Raw genomic sequence first — 20,241 nt, 5'->3', positions numbered from 1 at the left:
TGACTTTTTGGAAAGAAAGCGTTGGCGGCACTAGTTGGCTATTTACAAGCCAGATTTTCTGGCTATAGTGTGTACGTGTTGGATGTCAGTCAACTCTGGCACGTATCGATATATAAATTTTTAGTGCGATAGTTTTTTTTTACTTAAATACTATTATTTACTTTTTGTGTGTTTGACTACACCACCGGCGAACAAACAATTAAAGATAGGTATGCGTATTTGCTGGGTCATGATGTTTTAATTACATATTAAACCAGCTGTTTTTGGTTACTGTGCGTTCAAATAAATGCATTGTGTATTAATAATGCGTCCGGCATATCCAGTTCAATCATAATTGAGTGATTTTAACACTTAATTGATAATTTGGTTGCTTGCAAACTGCTTCGATGTGGTGCCATTTGGTTGAGTTTGCTGTTTAGGCAGTATTCAACTGCTGCAGTACAATGGGAGCTGCAGATAAGAGCAAAGCGAGAATGATGTGTGTACATTTTACATAATTTGCCATAATTACCCAGCCGGATGGCGGCGCATAGTGTACCGAAAATGATGAAACTGAAGCGAACCTCCGATGACACACGCTTTTGCTCCTCGGCAGGATCGGGTTGAGCTTGTTGCAGGCGGAACATGGTGCGCAGGTAATGGGGTTTTCTTTCTGTAAAATATTCTTGATTATTTACAATAAATTTTTGCGAGATGCGCTTTCACTCTTGCACGTGTCTGATAGCGATATATCGATACACCTTGCAATCATTCAATGAAACAGTGCTGTAGGTCGTTCCCGTGTGGACGCACCTTCTTGTACTAGCACACCTTGCATAGTTCATGTAGAAATTCCATTTAGTGCCGTTTTCGAACGCCTTATTACTACTCATTCATGATCTGCATACAAATCTTGGCCATTTGAGAATAATTACGTTCAAAAATGATCTATAACGGCAGCTTTTTCCTCTCTCAAAACTCATACAAAATAGCAAGCAAGGTATGTGGAAAAGGACGCGGTGGGGTGAGCTTCGTGGCATGACGCTTTTATGCTGCTGCTCGTTTTGCCTCGTTGTCCGTACCTTTTTGGGCATTTCCTGCGCTACAGTAGTATAAAAAATGTCCTGGGAAGGACACTGAATTTTGCTTGCCTCAATCTTTCTCGGGCGCCGCCGCGGACAAGGAAAAGTCGCGTATTTTGTGTTGCTGCCAGCATACATTACATTCATTTCGTCGTTCATTGAAAATCGAAGAGTTGAAAGAAAGACTCACAGCAACAAAATGCAGTGGTGCAGAATATGAATGAATCCCACGCAGGATTTCCCGTTAAACAGAGCCTCTGCACAACAACAACAATAGTGATATAAAAACCATCAAGCGGGTGTGAAATATCCCCAGCATCAAAAATGTCGACAATTGTGGAACAGGTGAGAGGCAAGCAACGAGCGCACCCCATAGAGAGTAGGAATGCTCGTTACAAATCAAATTAAAATTAAATTTAAGTAAAAATCAAATTGGAAGGGGGGGGGGTACTTCGGCTTCCTTCTTTGGTTTTCTTATATAAATGAATTGAGCTTATCAGCCATTAGGCTTGAAAGACCGCCTGCCGACTGCGTAACATTCGGTGTCAGTGTATGAGAAACGGAGTCTTGCGTGTGTGTTGGGTGTTTTGATTGTGTGTATATGTGTGACTGAATGGGGAGAGTGTATTTGTGTTTGTGTGTGTTTGGCATGTGGCTGGCTGCTTGTTTTTTGCATTACCATGGAAACAGCATGGGCGCCCGCTCGCCCAACGTCTCGAGTACTTCCTGACGCAAAAACCCCACCGCCGTCGTCGCTGTCGCCGCTGTTGCCGCCGCCAACGAACTGCTTTCGATTCGACAGTAAAATTCGATTAATTTCTAATCGGCAGAATCTGTGTGACAAGTGCAGACATGTCTCACACATACACAAGCTTACACGTACACGTACACGTACAGGAAAGGAAAGAAACGAACACCAATGGACAAATATAAATAGCTGGCATTTTGCAAACGGATTTCAATTTACCCCCCACACCACCCCACAACCTACCCAAATACACTTGGACGCGATGTTGCATGCAAATTTGATTTGCTTTGGTATTGCTGTGTGTTTGGTGATTTGACATTTTGTGGCACACAAAATCCTTCAAACAAACTCTTTGCGCCTTCGAATGGCAATTTCAAGTGCAGTCACACTGCCATTTGTTTGACTTGACGTCACGGAATGAAATGCCAAAATGAAGAGGGATTACAAATCTATCAAAATGCTATTTCTGGCTTAGTGTTTGTCTGAATGATGCATTAATGAAGGGTAAAGGTGAAGGAAAACTATATTTTAGTTGGCTTTTCTTTCGTTTATGGGATTCTCATTTGCTCTCAATGCATAGTCGAATGATATTTGACTTCCTATCCTATCCTTTTCGTTCCTTTTTGACATTGCATTCCCATTTGGCAAACCTTGAACTCCCCATACAAATTTCAACGCTTAAACTTTACCAATAGAACTGAACTTTTGCCAGAAATCAGCTTTAATCAAAGCCTCACCGCTGGGGACTCTCTGCAAAAGTTGAGTTTTCCTGCAGGAATTTCCGTATAGTAATTCTCAGTGCCGTTGCCTGTCTGCTGTCTCGTCCTCGCTCTGCCTCTTTCACTTCCTCCTGTCGCGTTGGCTGTCAAAGTCAGTGGAACTTTTTGTTGCATACTTTGGCGAGAGATGCGCGCATGTAGCGCGAGTCATTACGTTTTATAGACTTTATAAGAAGTTTCGTTTATGCAGTTTGCTCCAAACTTTTTCACCTAGCTGAATGCCATACACACAGACTTACACGAGCAACTCATATCCACCGATACATATACATTTACGCATGTACTCCTTGGCTTTGTTCAGGTTTTTGGAATTGTGGTGCAAAAAGATAAACATTTCTGCAAGGTTTTCCTCCTCATTTAATGGCCCAAAGCCATTCAAGTTTTCCTGGGGGGAAATGCGTTTGGCTGTAAAGCTGTAAGCCACATTTAAGAGTATGGAAAATATATATTTACACAAATTGAATACTCTCTGAGGTCTGTCACTGATCTGAATTATCACAGAGACTCATCTCTGATCTGTGATCACAAATCCCCACAATTTTATATTCCAGCTGAACTTCAAATGAAAGATTTCTTCTCTGCAGGCTTTAATTTATGCCACCGCAAAGGCCAAACTGCTGCCGTGCATATAAACGGCAGATATATAACATAAATATATAGAAGTGGCTGCCCCGTCAAGTGCAACACATAGGCCAGCACCCTGCCCCCCCTTTGTAAGCCGCCATAGTTGGCATTACGTGAGCGGCTTTTACCTCCTTTTTGCCACCCATTTCTTCGAGGTTTTTTTGTGTGCGCCATTTTGTCAGAGCATAAATTACAACTTCGGGCATACCTGCCTCATGCCCAAAGGGGGGAAAACGGACAGAGAGAAGAGAGAATGAGAGTGTGGCAGGTGAGGCAAAGGGCGAAAGTTGTGTGGCATAGGAGAGCCTTTACCGTCTGTTGCTGCTGTCAGTGTCGCCGGTTGTTGCCGTTGTTGCCAGCTTACATAATGTTAATGATGCTGCCCCTAGCCGGCAACACACACACACACACACACAGAGAGAGAGAGAGAGAGATGGCAAGAGGGAAGCTCGTTTCATGCCGTTTGCCAAAACAAAAGTCAGAGCCAAGAGAGATGTGGGAGAAGGGAGGGAGAAAGGACAGTCAGTTCGTTGTGACCTCCGTGTGTACAATGGGGGCCCTCTCTTCATGCTAGCTTACAGGACCTGCATCCTGCGGCATCCTCTGCAATCCTCCCTGTTGTTGTTTTGTTACTTTTATTTCTTTTTTTCTATCCACATGAAGCATGAAGCTGTGTCCTAGAATTAACCGAGATGAATGGATATTATATAGAAGTTGAGCCTTAATGTTACTGTGGATGATTCGGATATATCCTGCATATATAAATATTAGCTGGAAGTACTCTTTTTAATGGTGTTTCAAGTGCACATCAAAGATAACTCTCTTTAAATTTTAAATTGAATATATTTTGAGTAACAGGGAAAGCAAATAGAAGAATGGAATCTACCAAAATAATGTACACAATATATCGTAAATATATAGAGCTAAGAGAGCTAGTAATAGATTATTTTGCCAAGATTAGGTTTTACTTTTAGGCTGAATATATATCAGAAGAATCAAAAGAATTCCGTTAACTTTTCTAATCGAATAATTGGAATATCTTTCTACTTGATTTTCATATGGTTTCTACATCGATTATTTTTAGTATTGGAAGAAGATTGGAAGAGTTTGTAATGCTCTCCTTAATGCTTACTTAACCCGTCTGGGGTATAAATTTTACATTTTAGCACAAAAAAAACTGGCGTAACCCGGAGCCATTTCCCCTTTGAGTTGCTTCCTCTTCGGAAATTGGTCACATCTTTGGTCATAATTGTTGCTGCATATCTTTAAAGGGGTATACTTTATTTCGTTTCGGTTTCGATTGTGCTACTGCTTCCGTTTCCACTTTCCACTCTTTTTTCATATTTTTTAATGCTGCCCCATGCATAATATTTCAATTTGGCGGTGCAACAAAAGAGTTTTCCTTGGTGAGTCACATGGCGTATGCGTAATGGGCCAGAGGGAAAGAGAGAGAGAGAGAGAGAGGGATAGAGAGCGAGAGCTGGAGCAGCCAGCCAGCCCCATCAGCATATAGCATCCCCAAGGATACGGCTGCTCGTTATGCTTATTTGCTCACATATACAGCTGCAGGAACAGTTGCATGATGCACAAGTGAATGTGGCAAGGAAATTGCCCCCAAGGTCCTGACATCCACAACGAATGCGATGGAGAGACGGGGTGGGGGAGATATATAGAGCTGCAGGGTTCATGGCCCTGCCACTGACCGCCAATGGACTGTACGTGTGTGTGTGGGGGCGTGCAGCATGTGGCAGCGCCATAAAATTGCTTGCCCTTCCATGTGCATCCTTGATGTGATCATTCTGGCCCTCTGGTCCTTTGGCCTGCCCCCATGCCCCATGCCACATGCCCCCTGTAGCACATGTTCAAGGTCAAATTTAGTCGTTTTGATTTAATTTATTGTTGCATCTATAAAAAAGAAGAAGGCAGCACCAAAACCAAAAACACCTGCCACACACACACTCTCTCTCTCTCTCTCTCTCTGTGTCTCTATCTTGTAGTCTCTCACTCGCTTTGTGGCATGTTGCCGCCACCCCCTTTGTTGCTTTGCCACAAAAGGCAATATTTTGCTTCCCTGCCTCTATTTATCTTCTCCTTTGTCTCTGGTTCGTATTTTGATTGCTTTTCCACACTCCCTCCCCACATTGGTTGCCACTGCCACTTGCCCCCACATTTGTGTTGTCTCTCCACCACCCCCCGATATTATTTGAGGTGACTCAATGTCTTGCTCATTTCCTTTTTTCTTATAGACAAAAACTATGCATCTGTGTGTTTTTGTGTGGTGTGTGTGGCAGTGGGGTTTTCCTTTATCTGTCGCAGAGAGAGCGAGATGATGGAAAATGGAAAAGTTCCAAGTGTATGACTTCATATGACTCCTTTCTACCATTTTCTGTTGAATTTCCTTTTGGTTTTTTTGCACTTTGTTTTGGCTTTGCCATTCGTCCATGCATTAGCATTCGTCTCTGTGGAACTGATGGGGGGATTAATTCGGTAGATGAGAGATCTTTGTCTATCGTAGAAATCAATTAAATTGAAGTTTTTGTGGGCAGAGCCTGAAACGAACGAATTGATTGGGGGGGGACTTGCGAATGGGTTCCAAGTGTTCCTTTGTTTGAATTTTGATTGTATTTAGGGTATCAGTGATAGAAAGCTTTCAGAGATCGTGGAATAATCATCGCCTAGAAAATTCTAACAACGCTTCGTACAAAAGTTCGCTGGAAAGCGGAATACGAGGCTATGGCAGCTCAAGGTTTTTTTCGAGTGATTATTTACTTAGAAATGAATGAAGATTTTCATAAATTGAATGCTCAAATGTTGCATAAGATTTCCAGCGCTCGTTTTAATTAATTTGGGGGGGGTGCCTTAAAGATCTACCCAGACAAGGAAATATTTATTTACTTAACCTCTGGCTGCGGAGTAATGGCAAATATATCCTTAAATATTCCATCCCGTTTCGAATCAATATTTTCATAACTTCCCCCCACAATGGGAAAGCGTAAGTTTTCTTCATCTTTTATTCATTAAATCCTTAATGTGTGTGTTTCCCGCCCTTTTTTTGTTTGCGTGTTTTCCTAATCAAACACACACCCCACCGCCCGGTCTACTTGGCCCCCACAGTTGGCACCACAATTGGCACCACATTAACGGTTATCTCATGCTCAGGCTCCTTCGGCTCCCTGCTTGCCACTGCCTTATACATAGCACGTGTCTCCCTCCGTTTCTCTGTGTGTCTCAGATTTCACTGTACTTCGATTGCGTTTGCTGTCTGTTTTTGATAGCTGAAAATATTTTCATTTTCTCATTTGCTCTTCTGTCTTCTCATGTGTGTTTGTGGTGTGTGTGTGTGTGCGTGAGTTCTTTTCTCATTTTCGTGATTTTATTACTTTTACTTTTTACGATTTATTTGCTGAAATTGCTTATTTCCCTTTTTGGCTTTATCCCTGCGAGCAGCCGCAAAAAGAAAAGAAAAACGAACAGCAGCAGCAGCAGTAGCAGCAAAAGGAAATTGGCATCGGCGGCATCGCTTGCTTCGGGGGGTTTGATTGTTATTATTGCCACTGCCACAGACACAGCCACTGCCACGGCTACTCTTTCTTTGTCTTTGGATTCGCATTCGGCTCGCCCCCATATGGCCTCTCTTTTTTGTACCTCATTCTATGTCTGTTGCTGGTTGGAAAATTCAATCAACGTTTTTCCTTTTTAATCGATTGCACTTGGCACTCCCCTTGGCACTCATTGGCTTTGACTGTCTGCTTCTAGCTTTCATATCTAGCCACATGCAGTGGCAACTATGTTTTGGCCTTGCAATGCTCATGCTCCACACACACACACACATACAAACCTTATTTTTTTTTGCATTAATCATACGCCACGTTGCATTCATATAGTCATCTCTCGCTCTCGCTCTCACTCTTCCTTCCTGCTGCATTCTTTGACATCTGTCTCTCTTCTTAGTGCTGCATTCAGTGGCACAACTCAAAGCTGACATTGCACACGGATTTTCCAAGTCTCTGAACACACACACACACACACACACACAGAGCAGAAATAATAGTGGCATGCAGCGCTGAGGCTGGGACTGGGGCTTGGGCAGAGGCTGCACATGAGCCGGAAACAAACTGAAAGACAAATAATTCCACAGAGATGAAGCGGGGCCAGTACGGACCAACCACCCACAATGTGCCCCGCAAATAATTTAAATGTCAATTAAAATGATTAGAGAATTTCCCGCAACACACACTCCCCAGACCCCACCCCCCTACCCAACCCACACACAGCACAGCTTAACTTTTTGCTCGGCGAAAAGTTTTATGGATTATATTTCATCGTTATTCAATTTTAAGCTTAATTTATTTACTCTAACAAGATTTTTCGAAATTTTCATTTTCGCACTCAAAAATGTGCCTCCAATCAATTTGCCTGCCAACGAAAACAGAAAAGAAAAAAAAATATTTGGTTTCGAATTTGCGTAATTGACTAGAAATTGGAATTAGGATTATACATACATATATCTATAGTATATGCATGAACATATGTATATGACAGGCAGCTGTGTGTGCCGTGCCTCAATCTCTCTATTGCCCCTCTTTGTGGCAGGGTTGCCCTTTCCATTTTGTGCCGCACAATTTGCCAAATTGCATGGAATACTCGTTGCTCGTACGGTGTTGATGGTGCCGTAATAGAGGCCAGGCTAGGATCGACTAGGATATACCCTATGCTTGAAGGACGAAACGATATTTGCGCCTGTTGCATGCTACACCTGGAATACAATATTCCCTGCGACTTTACTGACTTACTGGGATATGTACGAGTGTACACCGAATATGTTCACCTAAAAATTGCTATCTAAATTGCAAATTTCGCGGTCGCCGTAATTGAAAAACATAAACCGGCAAGCGAGGCGCGCGCTACTCGTTCCCCCTGTCCTATAGAGCCCAACACTCGTTACCATTCCTCTCTCTCTCTCTCTCTATCTCTCTCTCTCTGTCTGCTGCTGCTGTGGTATATATCCGGCTACTGGGTTTTGCCATTTTTAGTTATGCAGCCATGGGCAGCAAATTAAATGAAAATCGTTCTAAAAATAGCAAATGCGAATGTGTCGCAAGCAGAGAATAGAGAGAAGAGATATCCCATAGAGATAGACTACTTCCCCCCCCCTATACTAATCAGTTTTCCACTGTCCCTGTCCCTGTACCTACACACCCACCCAACAAACCGCTTTACAGCGCCCCCTCTCTACCTCTATAGATCGCTCCTCATCTTTTCAGTCGCACAATTACAAAAGCGTTCGGGCAAAATGCCTCAATTTACAGCAAAATGGCCGTCATCGATTTCCGCTTTCGTGTTATTCGATATATTTCCCCAAAGGGGGTAAAACCCCGTGGCAGGAAGGAAAAACGGAGCAGGAAAAAGGGATCCTGAAATGTGCGTGTATTTTGGTGGAAATGATTTTCCCTACAAACCACCCCGCCCTGCCATTTGGTTTACTCTTTCACTACGTTTTTGCTGCCATTCGTCGTTGGCTTTTCATTTTTATGTATTTGACATTTTGTGCGTTATGCGTTCAAAATGTCATCAAAATATACATAAATTTCATGTGCTACATGTGTGTGTAGTGTACGAGTATGTGTGGCTGTGTGTGTGTGCCACTCAATATTTGCCCGCATTCAACTGTAGAATGTATTAACATAATGTGTCACTCGGAAAATATGTACAAAATGTGTACACAAAACAGAGAGCAGAGGCAGAGGCAGAGGCACAGAGCAGACAAGACAGCAAGAAGCGGATGAGCGGGGGTGGGGGGAGGATAAGCGTACATTTGTGGACCACTGCTGTGGGTATAAAGATAATGCACAGTGGAACTAAAGTTTGGTTTAAAGTTTAGCCAGAGATTATTGTGGATTTTCGAGTGGGTAAGCGTGGGCATGGGAATACATACGAGTATTCTGTCTTTTTCTTTGTCTTTGGTTCGCAGTTTCTTTCGTTGAAGTCACTTAAAAGTTTAACGAATTTGCTTTTTAAAATGCCCTGGATATTTCTCCTGCCTGTGCAACTAATATACTAATTGAAATTGATTTAATGTCCCTTAAATTTCCACCTGAGGCAGCAAATAATTAATTGAAACTTAAACTGCCATAAGGAAGTACTTAATATGTCTTTCCTGGCCAACATTTTGCTTCTAACTGCAGCTTAAACACTTGTAATTAAACCCAAAGAAGAACAGCAGCCTTGGCGCATATCGAATGTCATGCATAGATATTTCATTATATCCTAATTACACACCCACACAGCCAGCCGTCAACGCATTGGGAAAATATGAGTAGAAGTTTGACGTAACGTAGCAGCCAGCGGCGGTGGCAAACTGTCACGGGCTGGCTGAAGTTGAAGGCATTTTTCCAGCTCAGGGATTTCGACTCGTCTCGATGCCAGAGCTTCGCTTTCCTTGTTGCCATTCCTTCAGCTGTCAGTTGCTTCCGCCGCTTAAGCAGCACACAAAAATAGCGTGGGGCGGGGCGGGGCAGGCCCAGGGCCTTAGTTGAAGCCAGGAATAGAAGGAGCCAGAGATAGAGACAGAGCCAGAAATAGGAGAAGCCAGGGACAGAGAAAGAGCCAGAAATAAGGCCAGAGATAGAGAAAGAGCCAGGAATAGAGCCAGAGATAGAGGCAAAGACAGAGCCATGGATCGGGGGCCACCAGACTGAGGCACGTCACGTATGTTTTTGTGCCCAAGCATTCGCATAAACATTCCGTCACTGTGCCAGCACGCCCTGTGCCATCCAGGACATTGGCATTGACAGGCTCGCGTCGTTTTGCGTTAAATGTCAGCGATGCCTTGGCGAATGCTGCATGGGGATGGCAGGAGCTATAAGGCATACACTGGGCTCCGGGTTCACAGCAATTGACCCTACACTTGCCATTCATCACTGGCCCCCCCCACAAAATATTGTTTACCCAAGCGTCTCTCAGCCACTCCGCTGGGGCATATCCACTGATGTTTACAACATTTGCTTAGCGACTGAACGAATAAAGTTGCGCGGGTTTTTGGTTACTGAAATAACACAGAAAAATCACTTGGGGGTTTGGGATAGGGGGCGGTGCCCTGATCTGTAATTATGCCCTGAAATCAGTTGGGGATCTGGAAGCCAAGGTCAATCGGGCAGAAAAGGAGGGACCCCATATAATGATGGGAATTACACTTTTTACATTCATGGCGCCTGCCTCACAGACAGACAAACGACGCCTGCCGCCACTTTCCCTTTCGCTTTTTTAATCCTTTGAAGGTGGTCCTGCAGGGGGTCCTGACTGTTGCGGAAAATGAGCAACCAAATAACTGTAAATAAGCGGAAAAAGGAATGTGACAACATCCTCAATGAGGTTGATAAGAGAATTCTTTCTCGCATTCCGGCCCCTCATTATCATTTTCTTCTTTTGGCAACAAATGGAAAAAAGAAGACACAGAAAAATGCCACCGTACTAATGAAAGACTTGAGCAACATAATAAATAATGACAACTCCATTTGCACCCCACCCACGCTCACAACCCCACCCGCACCACACACTTTTCGCCCACTCTTTTTTTTCACATTTTTCCCCACAATCTTTTCTCTCATTACTTTTCTTCTGTCTGTTCGAATACTTGCACTTACACCAGCGGGATGCAGAAGATGAGGATGACAATTAGAAAACGGTTTCGGAAAGTCATGGAATAGCTGCTAAAGTTTTCGTTTAACCAAGAAAAATGAGCAGCAGAAAAAGGCTTGAAGAGAAGGCATTGATTGAAAACAAAAAGCTATACAAAAAGCAACTTCTTGTAAAAGTCCTTTAACCTGATAAAAAAAAAACGTTGAGAGTTAAAAGTTGTTTAGAAAGGATTTGATTATGTGCAAGTCCCCTCGCTGCAGGGGACAAAGAGAGAAAGGACTAAAGAAAAGACAAGTTTAACACCTCATGACTCAATTAATATTTAAAAGTTTGTCGAGCTGCCCAACCTCTTCGAGGCTGCAGTTTATGGAAAAGCTTATGGAAAAGAAGTAAAGAAATATGTTGCTTGGAAATGGTTTTGACATCGGAAAACCAATACAATAAAAAAAATACAAAATAGAAATAGAATTAGAAAATAAACTAACGGTTGTTAAAGCATAGAAAAGGAACTTTGCTGCGGTAGATTTTAATAAATAAAAAAATAAATATAAAATTATATACATATATAGAAAGAGAAAAACTGTAAAACAAATATGCAAAATTTCCAGCTAAAAACTCGCTTTTTTTTTGGTCTCCAAACATTGCTTTTATGTTCAGAGTTTTCGCAATAATCCCATAAATAAAGCAAACGACAGCCACGTCTCTGATATTTACTCTTTTATCAAATTATTGTTATACAAAAAAAAACGACACGCTGCTGCATTTGTTATTCAATTTATACTGCGCAATCCATTTTGATAACAACAATTAAAAAGATTCAATGAAAAAATGGCAATACACAGCGGCAACCATCAGGATGTTAAATCATTTGTGTGTTGTACCAGAAAAGGGCAGCAGGCATATTAATAAATTATTTGAAAAACATGCAACAAACAAAAAACAAAAAAACAAAACTAACACGAACGATGACAAAACATGTTGGAAAAGCATAAAACATAAAACAAACATGAAAATGGTTTTAATAACCCCTAAAAGCGGGGGGAATGGCAGATAACTATCCGAAATGCCACAGCATGTTTTCCCCCATATATTTTCCCACATATCATGCACATCAACTCTGGGGAAACTTTCGGGAAAGCCACACAGACAGACGCAGGATACTCGGACCGTACATGGCATTTGCTTTTTGTGCCCCCCTCAGCCCCCTATGGACACTTTAACCGGTTCCGTTTTAATTGTTACCGCCTTCCTGCTCCTTGGAAAATGGTTTCTAAATTAATTAATAGCATTGTCTGTCTTTGGCAATTTGCCAGGCCCGCCATATCCGCACACACACACACACACCACAAACTATAAATTGAATTTTCTTATGCGTTAGCAGAAAGTGCCAAAGAAAAGCAGAAAGAAAGAGCAAGAGAGAGAGAGAGAGAGATATGGATGTATGTGTGTGTGTGTGTGGGAGAAGAAATATTATTTTCTTTGTGGAAAAAAAAAGAGAACCGCCTCGAAAGAGGCCAAGTCAGCGAAGAAGCCAAGCAACTTTCCAGCCCGAAAATCCTTTTTTAATTAAATTTTGTGTACATTTTGCAGTTTTTAGGTTTGAGCAGCGCAGATACGAAGACTGTCAGTCTTCCCTCCCGCCTACCCCCACCTCACAGGAGCATGTGACGAAAGGAAAGCTCATGTGTTACGAGGGGGGGTGTGGTGCTGGGACTGGGACTGGGTTGGTTGCTAAGGGGATTGGAGTTGACGGAATAACCAAAGACAAAGTTTCCACTGGCGACATTCTGGCTCCTACTCGTACCCCCGTCCCCACTCTTTTTTTTTTTAGCCAAGTTAATCCAATTAGTTGTTTGAGAACGTAGTTTGCACTTTGATTTTGAGCCACGACATCTGCGTCTCGCCAGTGTCGCCTGTGGCTGCAAGGATTCCTGCCCTGCCAAGGAAGTTCTGCGGGGTGCGGGGTACGCAGTGTCCGGAGATGGATGAGTATATTGATATTGATAGCTCCGGTAGCTCAGGCATTATGGATGAGGTTGGTAGCTGCTGCAGCTGCAAGGCTTTCGGTTACTATACAGAGAGAGAGAGAGAGAGAGTGAGTGAGTGAGGGGGAGCGAGAGAGTGCGGTGTGGAAGAGGTGGAAATTATGTTCTTGCTAATTAAATTGGTTACCAAATAAAATACTTTTTTGTAAGCATTGAAATCAGTTTTAGTCACGCTTTGGCATTGATTGCGGCTGCTGATAAGAAAAGCTTTGAAGCACTATCTCTCTCTCTCTCTCTGTCCGATCTGCGCTCTCTGCGCCCTGCCACTCGCACTAATCTGCCTCTCCCTGTTATTGCACTCCACACTGTTCTGCGTCTCTCTCTCTCTCTCTCTCTATATGGCTCTGCTTGAGTTGTCTTTTCATATGGCTGTCCTCTTGCTGTGTATACATTTACAGCCTCTGCTTATCAGTTGCTGACAGAAAGCGAGCCCTAGATCCCAATGCACCCTTCCCTGATAATTGCAGGTATTATCAAGCACACAAGCCTATGCCTCAATGTTAAAGTTAGGGCATTGCACGCTTCGCTCTAGCAGATCGCTCTTCGCCACTCTCTTTCTACCTGGGTGGTGCTCTCCTCTCTACTTTTTCATCCTTTGCTTAGTGGCTTTCTCATGCACCCTGCTCTAACAACTGCGGGGAACATTCCCATTGCCTTGCTAATCGCTCCATGCTAAAGTTAGGGCATTGCTGGCGTCGCTCTGGCCGAATGCATTGTCTTATCTGCAGGCAGATGCTGTACGGCTTGGACACGTATTCCCCGGCTGCCTCGCTCGCCCCCGCTAACGTCCAACCAATTTATGAGCATGACGTGCATTTTTATGACATGAAATGTACAGAGCGCTCCGCTCCCAGAGCTCAAAGCTTTTTGAAATGTTATTTAAAACAAAACCCAACCGAAAACCGAAAACCGATGGACGGCACAGCACAGGAGGAAAGAGATAGAGAGGTAGGGAGGGAAAAAAAGAGATACGCTTGTAATACACACGTACAATGCCGATGCTGATGCTGTCTACCCCCTCAGGGCATGCCAGGGCGTGCTTTCAGTAGCGTTTTTGCAGCAGCCACAGCCGAAACACTGTGTGACACTTTGCGTCCAGCTCGTCCGTCCGTCCGTCTGTCCGTCTGACTGTCCGGCATTTGCGTCGAACGAACCCACACAAAAGTGCACACACACACACAAGAACCCAACTCAGCGCCAGCCAGCACACTCGTCCGGACGGAAGTAAAATTAATTACAAAATATTTTCTGCTCATAATTTCATTTTGTGTGTGTGTCTGTTCTCTGTCTCTCCACTCAACTGCAGGCTGCCACAGCAGCATCAGAGGCGGCACCCACAGCATCGGTGGTGTCATCCACGCCTCCTGCCTCCGCCACCGCCACAGCCACAGCCACAGCAGTGGCATTATCCGGCGCTATCCCCACAGCAGTGACGACGGAAATTGAACAACTGCAACAGGCATTGATCGAGAAACAGTCACAGCTTTACGCACTGGAATCCGCCTGTCTGCGGGAGACGGAACGCCAGGTGGAGCTCGAGGACAGCGTGATAGCGTGGCAGGATAAGTACGATCGCCTTTACGAGTCCCACAAGCGTGTCCAGAAGGTCAATCAGAGTCTTGAGGACAAGATGCTGAAGCTGGTGGACAGGAATGCCAGCGAACGGGCCCAGCTGACGAGTGATGTGGCCACGCTGAGTGTGCGGCTGGCCCAAGCGAACTTCAACATTGCCAAGCTGCAAAGGGAAATCGTGAGTAGCATTTCAGTTTAATATTTCACAATTAAGATGAATATTTAAAATGCAAAATGAGGCACCACACAGAGCCTTAAATTGCTTAAATTTATATATTTTTGAGCCTTGTAGAAAATAAATCTCTGAAGGTTTCCCTCAACTTTATTCCATAGAAACATAATACAATAGATCTCCTTCTATTGTATACATAAATAGTTCGTTTTAGGGAAGTTTGTAGACAATTAAGAGCTCCCAACGACAGATCAAAGTATTCATAAAAGAACCGAAAAGCTTAACTTTAATTAAACTTGCCAACAACTTTAATAAAACTCTCGCGGTTCTGTTTCTTCAATCGTAAGTTTGTCCATTCAACTGCTCTGCGAGCTGGAGCTTAAGTCAATTTTTGGGACTTCCTGTGGTGTGTCCTTTGGGATGGCTCTCTAATGGCTCTCAGGGATTTCCTTCTTTTGGGATTCATATTTCCGCATTAAAAAACACACACAAAAACACCTTGGACCTTGGTTCATTCTTTGACAATTTCGCTCCAAAAGCAACCCCGAAAAAGAGCTTAAAGTGGATTTTCGATTTAGCCCAGAGGCACAACACCATCTGCCGTTTGCCAGTTAGAGTCGCATCTTTAGTTGCCCCTGTCCCGGGCCCCGCTGCTGCCCACTAATTGGCCACCAAGTTTTTGTGAGGAAAAACAAACAAACTCGAGACGGAGTTCGGGGTACCAAGTCCTTGAGTCCCTGGTACTGGAACTTGGGTATTTGGTTACTTGTTTTTTTTTTTTTTGGGTGCGGACTTTAAGCTGAGGGGAAAGTATGAACAAATGAAAGGCGGCAAAGCGTTAAAAACTCTAGAGTTGAACTTCTACTTAGGAGAACTTTACTCCCACTGCCACTGCCACTGCCACACCCACTGCCACTCCCACTCTCTCTCTCACTGCTTTTGGTAGTGTGGAAAACTAGAAAACTTTTCCAATTCAGTTTGTTTTTGCCATGCTGTGAAAAATACTGAATATCTGCTCGGCAAAAAAAGTTTTCAATTAACGCAAAACAGCTAAAATGCACTTGAGAGAGAGAGAGAGTGCCCAAGGAGTGGGAGAAACTATGAGAGGAAGTGAGGGGAGATTGGGGAAAAACAAGGAGGGAAAGGGTGGGTCAAACAAAGAGCGAAAGAGCAGGCAGCAACGATGATTGAAAGACTGGCAGCAACGATGACAGAAAGTCCGAGGAAAATGCAATGAAATGCAGGAAGGGAAGAGAGCTCTGTTCGGTGGGTGGGGGCGGGGAGGGTTAAACCTTTTAACGTAGGTGTTCTGCGGGTGTCCTAGGTGTTTTGGCCATGTTCCGAACAATTAGTGAGACATTGGCCAAAGGAGAATGTCGACCAGCAAACGACCGGCGACCGGCGACCAGCACAAAATGTGGCGAAGAGCAGTTTGCCCCATTGCATTGGGTTGGGTTTGGGTGGGTGGTAAGGGGGTTTAGTGGGGGTGCCTGCTGCCTGCTGCTACACTTGCAGTGCTGCTTTATTAACTTGTTTTTTTTTTTGGTCCTCTTTTGTCCTTTTTTTTCACTCTTTCTCTTTCCCACTCTGTTTCGTTTTTGCTGTTTTTTTGCTTTTCTGTTGCGTCGAGTGTTTGCGCAAATTAATACTTAAAAAGCATTTCCACCTCTTCACAAGTTGCGCAGTTTTCTGTTACGTTACGCTTGACTTTGCTTTTGTTTAGACCCACCGCCACCGCCACCCCTCTCTGCCACTCTGTGCAGCATTTTGTTGCAAGTATATGCTGAAGGAGGCGCCTCCAAGTATGCAATACTTTTCAAGCGGTTTCGGGCGACTGTTCACAGTGTGTGCTGTGCTGTGTACCCTGTGTCTGAGTGATGAGTGGCATGGAGTGGCCGGGGGAAGCTTTAGATGGGTGGCGGGATTCTCTGTTATATGATATACTTGAGGTGCTTGTAGATATTTAGGGTTCCCATTTAATATCTGCTTCAGTTTTAAGCTAAGAATGGAGCCAGTCAAGTGTCTAATAATTGTTTGCAGAGTACTCTTTCACATTTTGGTTGGAAACTCAACAAAATTGAACTTCTATTTTATTTTATTTAAGCCCAATTTTGGGGTATTTAAGGGGCTCCTTGCCCAATTGTCTTTCATTTCTCTTGCTATTTTTATTCAATATTCGCACTGAAAATTCTGTTTTGAATGGCAGAAAAACAGAATGACAGCTGGCGGCGAAAGCAACAACAATGTCAATAACCTTTTTGTCAGTTTTCGTCGAATTTTTTTAGCACGTTTTTTTCTTTGCTCTGTGTGTTTGTTGTCCTGCTTTCTCCTTCATCGCTGTGACTCCCTTTTTGTCCCATTCTGTCCACTGATAAAAAATCAGCACTTGGTCATGGACTGTCGCAGCGTCACGTGCGCTGACTGGCGGATCTCTCCTGATGCCATTTACCTTCTGGCATAGCTACAACGTTGCTCTGTCCCTGTGCCTGTGCCTGTGCCTGTCCTTTCCGTTCTCTCTTTTCCTTTCTCTGCCTGCCTGCCGGCCTGCCTGCCGTCTCTCCGTTCTCTTCCTATCTGTTTTGGCCATGGTTCGTTAATCTGACAGTGGCTTTTTGCATGATAGCTCGGCATTTCCGTTGCAAAACACTTAGTCGCATACTCGTCCGATGCTTCAGCTTTTAGCTTTTCCCTTTCCCTTTTCCACTTCTCTTGCTTCTGTCTTTCCCTCTCTTACTCTTGCATTCTTTCTCTGTCTGCCCCTCGTTCTCACTCTCTGTCTCTAGCTCTCTGTCTCTCCCGCTCTGTCTCTGTCTCTCGCTCTCTGTCTCTCGCTCTCTGTCTCTCGCTCTCTGTCTCTCGCTCTGTGTGTGAGTGTCCTGTAATCCTCTTCTGGGCCATCGTCCTTCATTGTTGTCTGCTATTATTGTTTATCATTCGTACCGAAACAGGAGCGGGCAGGCGGTGACGATGATGGCAAGAAGAGTGGGAAGGGAGAAGCCGGAATGGCAGTGATGATGGTGGAAGAAGAGCTAAGGTGGTGGTGCAGGCGGCGGAGGGGAGGATGCTGGAAGAGTATCAGCAGGCGGCGTTGCAGAAGCAAATGCAAAGGAGAATGAAGGAAGAAGAGGCGGAACATCAGCTTTTAGCTTTGGATCCCTTTCGCTCTACACCCCCCCACCTCTTGTTCGCTTTGTACACCCATTTCCCTTCTTTCCATGCTGTGGGGGGCCGTGTGGGTTCGAAATTCGAATATTCAGAATTACCTTCCAGGCGGCAGACAGCAACAACACGAAGGAACAACAGCAGCAACATCGTTGCTACGCCACGCCCTCCTTTTGTAATCCCCACTTGCAATAAATGGCGAAGTAACAGTAAATATGCACTCGGCTCTCGGCTCTGCCTCTGCCTTCCCTCTCTGTCTGTGAGCCCCTTTTGCTATCCCACTGCGCTGCAATTGGAGCAGATAAAATACAGTGAAAAGCCGCCACGTTGAGGCACATACAGTTCACGTGGCAAGCAACGAAATGATTTCCAATTTGCCCCTCATCCCATCCACACACTCTGTCCCACACTCTGTCCCACACTCTGCCACTGCCTCTGCCTCTGCCTCTTCCCTGTGTCAGTCCCTTTATTTGCTGTGGCAGCCCCACAATTCTTTACACTGCCTTCTGGCATCATCGCTCCTGTGGCAATCCTGCTGTAAAACAAGGGAAGTCCCCGTTTGGTAATGACGCGCTTGCGGTTTGCCTTCTGGTCTGCCTTATGTTTCGCTCCTGTTCTGCCATGTCCTCGTCCTGTTCTGGTGTCCTCTGCTACTCGTACTCCTGCTGCTTCTCCTGCTGCTGCTCTACACCTGTCTGCTTCGGTCCTGTTCTCATCTGCTCCTCTGGACCCCATGGCAAACGTGTGTGTAATTAATGTTTTCCCACTGGCGCAAACACTGAGAGAAATATGAGTGACGAAAAGAAGAATAGCTTATCCCAGAGGAAAGTACCTCTTCAGTCTCATTTGGTGTTCTTTCTCTCAGTGCAGAGATGTGGCATATTCATTTCCGTTTAGCCTTTCCCCCTGTTGCATGTTCCATTTTGTAGTCGGAACAAACGCAGACACGGGACAAGGGACACGGGACACAGGACACAGGCCAACGGTGGTGCAACATGGCGTATAAGTGATTGCATTGTAGGCCTTGTTCATCAGCTGATAAGCAGGAAACTTGGAATCCTCCCAAGCAACGTCTATTCCTGTCTTTATATCTGCCTGTTGCCATCTCAACACTCACACTCTCCTTCTCCTTCTCTATCTCTCTCTCTCTCTCTTTCTTTCTGTGTCTTGCTCTTCCCTGTGTGCGTGGGCTTAATTCCTTAAAAGTTATTTACATATTTGCCTAATGTGGCATGCCCCCTAAGCACTCAGCCAGTGCTCAGCGGCTTATGTGGGATGAGTGGGGGGGTGGCTGTGTGGTTCCGTGGCTGCCGCTTTGTGTGTGCCCCTCAAGCAGCAGAGCCAGCCATTCTGCTAGTGGGGTAGGTCCTGCTCCCAGACCGTTTGGCCACTGATGGAGTTGCTTTTTGGGCTCTGTTCTGTCTGTGATTTAACCGGCAATAAGCCGGAATCAAATAATACCAAATTCCAGAATAATTAAATTATCAAATGGATAAAGTGTGTCCTGGTTTGGGCTCGAGCTTGGGCTGGGCTGGAGAAAGAGCAGGGGAAAGTCAGAGTAGAAAATAAGGAATCATTTGACAAAGAGAAAGTTGATTGTTGCTTCAAAGTACAAAAACAATATGCCCAGATATAGCTTCCAAACTTTAAGCATTTATTTAATTAAAAAACTAAAAATTAACCCCCTTAAATTGTAAGCCATTTATCAGTCATTTATTCCTTTATTTACGAAGTAAATTTTACTTTATTTATTTTACTTTATTTACTTTAGTTATTTATTTACTTTATTGATTTATTTTATATTTCCACTATTACGTATCCGCTTTCCATTAATTATTTTGATAAAAATTGCAATTTAAATTTTGTATAAGCCCCCCTGTAATTTCTCTACTTTGGAAACCCATTTGATCCCCTGAAAATGTATAGCGAACACAAAAATTGCAAAGGATGAGGCGAAAATCCGGCATTCAATCATCGGCCAACGTGCATATCGAGTGAGAGGGGTGTGGGGCAGGAGGCATTGGCATTCCATAAATCCCACGCGTAAATCCCATAACTATAACGCTATCTCTTCGGCACGGAACGGAACGCATGCAATGTTCAACAACAAAAACGGACTGAACAATTTGAATTCCATTCGTTGCCCGGGACGAGACTTCATTCTGCCCGCCCGCCCGCCATTACATTTTCCACTATGGTTTGCGTGCTCGTTTTTTTTTAATTTTTCCCTTGCACAAACAATGGAAAAAAGAGGATGGGCAGATGGGGGGTTGTGTGCCCGGGTGCATGTGAAATGAACCAAAGCAATGACAGGCGCGCAACGGCAACGCAACCGGAAAATATGCGGCCAAAATGCACGTACAACGAGAATAAACCCAAAAAGGAAGACAAAAAAAGCAGCGAGAGGAGTACACAAAACTCAAACCTGAAAGTTGAATCA

The 20,241-nt window shown here is 44.1% G+C and overlaps 2 protein-coding genes across 2 annotated transcripts in view; one reads left to right on the top strand and one right to left on the bottom strand.

Moving 5' to 3' along the window:
* Positions 1–221: 221 nt before the first annotated feature.
* On the bottom strand, positions 222–708 carry LOC111076840. The gene is made up of 2 exons (XM_022370833.2): positions 512–708; positions 222–450 (listed from the first exon to the last, which is right to left on the bottom strand). Exons 1-2 carry the CDS (start codon positions 624–626, stop codon positions 416–418), a joined length of 150 nt encoding a protein of 49 aa, XP_022226525.1. The 5' UTR covers positions 627–708; the 3' UTR covers positions 222–415.
* Positions 709–1,099: 391 nt separating this feature from the next.
* LOC111076848 overlaps positions 1,100–20,241 on the top strand; it is a 41,530-nt gene continuing 22,388 nt past the window's right edge. The window contains 2 exon segments of the mRNA XM_041592551.1: positions 1,100–1,406; positions 14,202–14,645. Of these exon segments, the coding sequence (XP_041448485.1) occupies positions 1,386–1,406; positions 14,202–14,645 (465 nt within the window). The 5' untranslated portion in view covers positions 1,100–1,385.

The sequence above is a fragment of the Drosophila obscura genome, unplaced genomic scaffold, assembly GCF_018151105.1.
Source record: "Drosophila obscura isolate BZ-5 IFL unplaced genomic scaffold, ASM1815110v1 contig_1, whole genome shotgun sequence".
Lineage (NCBI taxonomy): Eukaryota > Metazoa > Arthropoda > Insecta > Diptera > Drosophilidae > Drosophila > Drosophila obscura.
Note: the sequence above shows the minus strand (reverse complement) of the source record. Positions and strands in the feature narration are given on the sequence as shown.

Excerpts from the sequence above, each read along its gene's own strand:
- LOC111076840 (XM_022370833.2), bottom strand. The coding sequence starts at position 626 with ATGTTCCGCCTGCAACAAGCTCAACCCGATCCTGCCGAGGAGCAAAAG. Across the intron at positions 451-511 it reads ATGCGCCGCCATCCGGCTGG|CTCCCATTGTACTGCAGCAG; the intron begins GTAATTATGGCA and ends TCTTATCTGCAG.